At 51.1% G+C, this 7,091-nt stretch overlaps 1 protein-coding gene across 3 annotated transcripts in view; it reads left to right on the forward strand.

Annotated features, from left to right (window-relative positions):
- Positions 1-3,195, forward strand: part of SHROOM4 (shroom family member 4) — a 138,117-nt gene extending 134,922 nt beyond the window's left edge. For all 3 annotated transcript variants that reach the window (XM_074276950.1, XM_074276951.1, XM_074276952.1), the window contains one exon: positions 560-3,195. In XM_074276950.1, coding sequence (XP_074133051.1) covers positions 560-829 — 270 coding nt within the window. In that variant the 3' untranslated portion in view covers positions 830-3,195. The remainder of the gene's footprint in view (positions 1-559) is intronic.
- Positions 3,196-7,091: the final 3,896 nt, after the last annotated feature.

Raw genomic sequence — 7,091 nt, forward strand, 5'->3', positions numbered from 1 at the left:
AGCAGACCCCTGGGGGTTAAGCCCTGCCCTCACGGAGGATGAAACCTCGCCATCTTAGCAGGCCCATGGGAAGGGCACCCGAAAACCCCCAGGTTGGTAGGGCCCCCAGTCAGACCCAATTGCACCCTGTGAGGCAGGAGTTCCCCATTAGCCAAGAGTGCCATGATACCCAGAGCCAAACTCAGCTCTTATGGAACTCTTTCCTCCACCTACCTTCTTCCCCCATTACTCCTGGTTTGGGCCGGGCCTGACCCTTTACTCTGCCGTGATCCAAAGACAGGGACCATACCCTTTCCCTCTCTGGGCCTCAGTGGTCCCCCATAGCTCAGCTAGGAACCGATCCCAATCCCTTTTAAGTCTCCTTGTCTTCGGCTACCCAGCGCCGTTCAGCTCTGGTTAACGTCTTCCTCGTTTTGAAACAAGAAAGCAAAATCAATGGCAGGAGATGGGGACCTGACCTTTGGGGTCAGAGGGGATGGTCACCCGGCATTTCCCAGCTCCTGCTCGCATAAGCGTAATGTTTTCCCTGACGCCCCTTGCGCCCTGCCCTTTCCCCCAGGTTGCACTGATGGAGAAGAAGCGCCAGCTGACAGAGCAGCTAGAAGATGCAAAGGAGCTGAAAGAGCATGTGGACCGGCGCGAGAAAGCCGTGTATGGCACAGTGTCCCGCTACCTGCTCCAGGAGCAGCTCCAGGACTACCAGCACTTCGTGAAGATGAAGTCGGCCCTCATCATGGAGCAGCGGGAGCTGGAGGAGAAGATCAAGCTCGGGGAGGAACAGCTCAAGTGTCTTCGCGAGAGCCTCCTGCTGGGCCCCCAAGATTTCTGAGGCTCCTAGTGCGAGATGGGGGGGGCAGAGGGAATGGGCCCAGAGCCGCTCAGAGTTGGCCATAAGCCCATCCTCCCTCTGTCCATCCCTTCCTCTGTCAACTCTCCTCGTGCTAAACGCCCCAGCCCCAAGAAGTGCCTTCTGTTGCTAAGAGCCCAAAGAACCCCCTATCCCTGCCTCCTCCCCAGCTCCGGAACCCACTTGCAGATACTTTGAGGCGGCTTGCCTGTGCCCATGGCCTCTTCAGACCCGATGTTCCATGCAGAACCCAGGCCCAAGGTTGCCGGCTCTCTCTCTGCCCATATTCCTCTGTGCTCAGGGGGCCCTTCAGCCCCCCTGGCAACCCTCGAGAGAAACTCCAAGACAGAGCAGGGTGGCCCACCATTTCTATCAGGCAGCCGAACTGCGGGTAGCTTTCCCTTCGAGCTTTGCCAGTGACAGTCACAGTCAGTCCCTAAGTGCCATCCCCGGGCCCGACAGCAGCCCCTGTCGACCCGCTTCCACCCTCACAGCAGACGGCTACCTCGGCGGAGAAGCTGGCTGTCGCTTCCTGGGTCTGTGGATGCCCAGGCTGTCCCCGCTTTGGGACTGAAGGGCTGGTCATTCATTTGTTGTATGTTAGCGTTGTTTTTTCCATTTTATTTATTTATGCTCCAAAACCCCAAGGAAGTGGGCATTTGAAGAGGGGTCTGCCGTAAGAGAAGTCTTGGTGCGTGGTCCCCAAGGCCCCCAGTGGCACTGCCGTGCTAATTAGAAGGACTAGCCATCTCCCAGGCCATGGCCACGGCCCATCCAGTCCACCCGTGGAGCTCATATTTCAGGTTGATTTTTTCCCCTCAGCTAGCAAACATCTGTACCCACATTTCTGGGCCCCCAATCTAGCAAACTGTCTTTTCTCCCTCATTGTACTTGATATGCTGGCTGGCACCTCCCCCTCACTAGATAGAGAAGGTCCATCTCTTCACAAAACCACCCAAGAGAGATGAAGGCACCTGTTCCATCTCCACTTCCACTTTGGCACCTCCTTTTGCTGCCCATGGGTGCAGCAGCAAGGGGCTCCCAATTGGGGGGCCCGCATCTCTCGGCCATAGCTTACCTCCGGCTATGTGGACCGGTGGGGGTTTTCTTCCAAGGATGCACCGACAGAGTCCCGACAGAGACTGGGATCCAGTAGGTGCTGGCATGAAGAAAGTAGGGTAGACTGCCAGTGGGGCTCAGCCCTGAAGATTGCTGAGACGGGAGATCAAGCCGGACTGTCTCTTACCCATGAGAAGCCAGAGGCCGGCGGGGGGCTCCGGTGTCCTCCCAGGGAGATCACGAAGGACTTTGCTCAGGTGCTTGCTGATGGGGTGTGACAGCTGCTGCCCTCCCATTTACTATCCTTGAAAGCAAGAAGAAGAATTCAGCCAACCAGACTCAGTGTGGGCATAGTCATCCTGGGGTGGCCGGGGCAGCTTTCAGAGATGACTCCCCCACTCCAGCCGAGGCAGCCATGTTTTCCCCTATCCCTCGGGCCTTTTGTGCTGTAGCAAGGGCCAAGGGGCAGCAGCTTGCCAAGAAGGACCGGGATCTCACTTGAGACAAAGTGAAGGCCACTGGGTGGGCATGTTAAATATATACCAGTCTGAGTGGCAGGATGGATGTCTGGTTTCTTTAATGGGCCCTGGGGATGAATGGAGGCCTTCCAGGACATCATAATAATAAACGCTGGCACTCAAGGAGAGCCCCATGGGCATCAAGGCTTCTCATGGAGCTGTGAGCTGGTCCCCTCCTAGCTGGGACCTTGAAGTTCATATAGGGTGAAAGGTCAAACTTCCTCTTCTGCCCCCTCATGAGACTCCCCAGGGGGCTGGAGAAAGGGCAAATGCTATCCTTGGTGCCCCAGACAGGCCTGTCTTCCCCTGCCCACCCTGCCCTCCGGGTCAAAGCCAGAGCCCCAAAGTGCAGGCCTTCCTTTGGGCTCCAATGGGAGCCAGCCGGGAAAAGGTGGATTCACCTCCCACCCCCCAAATCTGCACTTGCTTACACGTGCACTAGAGACTGGTCCCAGTTGGGAAACTAGATTGTTGGGTGACCCACAGTCACAGCTAGATGGGAGGTTGTTCAGTAGGAAGCTGCAGTAAGCCCAGAAGGAGAGAAGTCCCGCTCAGGGAGGCCCCAGCAGTAAATACCCAAGGAGAGCTCCTGGGTAAGGGAGGGCCTGGAGGAAGACCTGGGAAGCAGCGGTCACTTCAAATAGTGCGAGAGCCCTCGTTTCTTTTCCTGGTTTTTAGAATCTCCTGGTTTGCTTCTGTATCCCAGCCCTCAGCCTTACCTTGTACCCCTGGGCCCACAGAGAAGCCCCCTGCATTAAAAGGTGCTAAGAATGAACGTGTCTTGTGTTTCTTTGGGCGCCGAGAAAGGCCCCTCTTGGACTTTTTCTAGGAGGACCCCTTCTATACCTCGGGCCGAGCTGGGGGGGGTGATCACCCTTCTGGGGTCCTTTTGCCTCTGGGAGATTCTGCAGCCATTTGGAAAACAAGGAGCACCAGAGCTGGATGAGCCGGATTGTCGGGGCGTCCAACTCGGGGTACCCTCCTCATCCAGCAAAGGCATATGGAGGGCTCACACATCCCCAGAGCTGGAATCGGTCCCCGAGTGTCAAACGCCACACTGCCCTGTACCACCAAGCTGGGTGCAGCCTTGAGGCAGGCGCTCTGCGGTGTGAGGCGCCCTTGGTATACGTGGAGGGGGCCCAGCCCCAAACCAGCCATCCTGAGAGGATGGATCATGTTCTAGAAGTTCTTTTTTTTTTTTTTTAAATTCTTTATTTTAAAACTTAAATAGCAAATAAAAGAAATAGAGGGAAAAAGTGCACACACGGGCATGGCAGAACATACAAGAGGATCCAAAATATGTAAGTTTCAGATATACATGTATAGACATAGACGTACATATATGTGCATTATTGCTCGTTTCCTATTCCTGCTGACTCTTCTACTTCTCCCCCCTAGTTTGCCTTGCTATTACTTAACTGCCTCCCCACCTCAAAAATCCCTTCCATATCCTTTGCTTCCCTCTTTATCCCTTTCCTGTTAATCTACACACCTTATCCCACCCTGGTTAATCTTGGGTTTTTCTATTTCTATTTTCCCCTCTTGTTCTATCATCAAGATGATTTTCTTTGCTTCTTTTCTTGTATTACTGTATCAAGATTCCTTTTTTTGGTTGCAGATTTCAGGTCGTCCATTTATTTTTATGGTTTTTTCCTTTTGATCCACTTTTCAGATCTGTTGTTTTTCTAATGAGACATCTCACATTCTTTGATTTTTTCATTTTGTAAATTTTGTTTTGCCATTTCCTGGTCCCATAACTTCACTGGCTTCCCCTTGCCCAATTCTACTTTCAGAGTCACTTTTCCCCTTAATTTCCCCTCTTATTCTATCACTTCAAGACAATTTTCTTTGCTTATTTTCTTGTGTCACTATATCTAGATTCCTCTTTTTGGTAACAGATTTCAGGTAGTTCAATTATTTTTTATGATTTTTTTCTTTTTGATCCGCTCTCCAGATCTGTTGTTTTTCTTTTTTTTCTTTTTATTTTTTTTTTGTTGTTGTTTTTCTAATAAGATGTCTCACATTCTCTTGTATTTTTTCATTCTTTGTATTTTGTTATGCCTTTTCTTGGCCCCATAACTTCACTGACTTCCTCTTGTCCAATTCTAACTCCAAAGAATCATTTTTTCCTTTAAGACTCTGGATTTCATTTTCTAGTAGGTTGTTTTTTTTATAATCTTTGTTTTTTTCTTGAATGGTTCTTTTTTAGTTTTTCCTCTGTCTCATTTGATTTTTAAAGTCTTTTTTTTTAAGTTCTTCTCTGAACTCTTTCTGGGCAGGTAAGCATTTAATGTTACTCTTTGGAGTAGGAGAGGCTTTTTTTTTAACTTCAGTATCCTCAGAAGATGAACCGTGGTCTTCCATATTTCCAGAGTAACTTTCTATGCTTGGGTTCTTTCTCCTTTGCCAGCTCATTTTTTAAAAATAAGAATTTGTTAGTGTAACCATCCCTAATCCTGAGGAGGGGGTGGGTACCTCTGGCTTTAGGTCTTTCTTCAGTTCTCCCGTCTGGGCTGGAACCTAAAACCAAGAACTCCCTTCTTCTCCAAATGCCCACATCATGCACCTTTCCTGCCCCGCTGCTCCTGCACTCACAAGCTGGACATGGTGTTCCTTATTAGCAGAGATTTCCCAATATTCCCACACTTAATCCCCTCCTCTCCCTTCTCCCCCATTTCCCACACTGTTCTGGAGGTGAAAGTCCCTGTGATTGGCCCTGAGGCTCCCTTACCAAGCCCAGCTAGCTTGCTTTTTCTGCAGAACTACCTTGGTAGTGTTGACACTTAATTTGGGCCGAACCTTCATCCTGGGTTTTTCTTCAAATCTCCCGTTGTTCCAAGAGGACCCCTGTTCTGCCCCAAGTCTTATCTGTTTTTCATTGGTCTACATTCACTCTGAGGAATGATTTTGTTTTGAGGGGGAAATCTGGAGAGCTTAGAATTTTCTGATTTCTCCTGTCACCTTCCCAGAATTCTTATGAAAAGTGATTCCCAAGCTTGTAGCATTCATTCTAATTCATGCATTTACCAAGTGTCTACTGTGTACAGATGCAAAGTTTATTATTTAGTCAGGTCCAGTTCTTCATGACCCCATTTGGGGTTTTGGAGCGCTCTGCTGTTTCCCTCTCCAACTCATTTTACAGATGAGGAAACTGAGGCAAACAGGGTGAAATGGCTACTTTCACATAGCTAGTAAGTGACTTGAGGCAGGATTTGAATACTGGTCTTCCTGATGTCAGGCCTGCAGTGTAGCTGAGGGGCCCGGACAAAGAGCTGACTGGTGTGCTATATGAGATTGGGGAGATACCCTGGAACCCTTGAACGTGGACGGGAGTGGAGGGCAACGGAGGGTCTTGGAGGTGACATAGGCACTGGCCATTAAGGAAAGGTGGAAATCCCAGGAATCGTGCAGATGTGAGTACCACATTTCCCCAGGGTGGGAGAGCGGTGGACCTGTTGGGCAGGGCGGAAGGGAGTCTGCTTTGGTGGGGGTAGAAAGTACTTGAAGGATAGTAGGAGGCGATAAGTATGAAGAGTGGATTTCCACATTTTGGAGGGGGAAGGAGCTCAAATCATTCTCAACACGCAACAGGGAGCCCCTGCTGCTCTGGGGATGCAGTGACGCAAGCAGGGAGCAGATCCAGGTCTTGGAGAGAGCCCTCTGCTACAGGCTGTAGTACATGGAGGGTACTCCAGTGAGCCGGGTGGACGGTTGGGCTTGACTATGGGGTGGCAGCCAAAGTTTCCGTGCTGTGCTGCTCTCTGGAGGCCAGAGAGATCTCGCTCACTAGAGGAAGGCTTTGGGAGCCAGTCAATGGACTGCTAGTGGAGAGGGTAGGGAGGACCCCCCTGGGGCCCAGTTTGGATTGTGGGCCGCTCAAGTTGCAGCCGGGATCTAGAGCGCCTGATGTTGGGATGCTGGGCCACATGGACGAGCACTGCTGTTCAGTGGGTGGTGTGTATGTGCACACGTGTACATGTGTACATGCGATTCTCTTCATCCATGGTAATAATAACGATAATGATGAGAAGCATCATCATCATCATCATCATCATCATCATCATCATCATCATCATCATCATCATCATTTACAATTAAGTTACAGTTAAACTGAAACCAAGAGAGATGATGGCCTTTGTCCGGGGCCACACAGCCAGCATGGCAGGTCGAATTTAAGCCCCCGACCCAGCCTGCAGTGCTAGCTCTCTTTCCCCTATACCCCATCGCTATGAAGTAGGGCTGGGAAATCTAGGCAACTTGGAAGGCTCCAAATGGCCTGCTTCTCTTGCACCATCACTTGGGCCAAGTCACTTCCCCTCTCAGGGCCTCAGTTTCCCCTTTTGTAAAATGAGACCGAGTTAGCCTCTGAGGTCCCTTCTAGACTAGGGGAAGCTACAGAGGCATCCCTCCGGAGGCAGGCTCCGACACCTCAGCTCTTGGCAGTGGGGCAGACCCTACTCTCCCTTCTCCCGTTCCCCAGATTGCTGCGATCGGTCCCCTTTCCCAGCTCCCCCTTGGGCCAGTCCCTTCATGGGGGCTCCTGCTTTGGGGCAGTATGCTCTGGTTTCAAGCAGCCCTGCTGTCACTCCCTTGGTGGGGGCGGGGGGTGGATCTGCAGATGCTCCCTGAGCCAAAGGAGGGAGTGATGGAAGGAGACAGATCAGCTT

Source organism: Sminthopsis crassicaudata, chromosome X, assembly GCF_048593235.1.
Source record: "Sminthopsis crassicaudata isolate SCR6 chromosome X, ASM4859323v1, whole genome shotgun sequence".
Classification (NCBI taxonomy): Eukaryota; Metazoa; Chordata; class Mammalia; order Dasyuromorphia; family Dasyuridae; genus Sminthopsis; species Sminthopsis crassicaudata.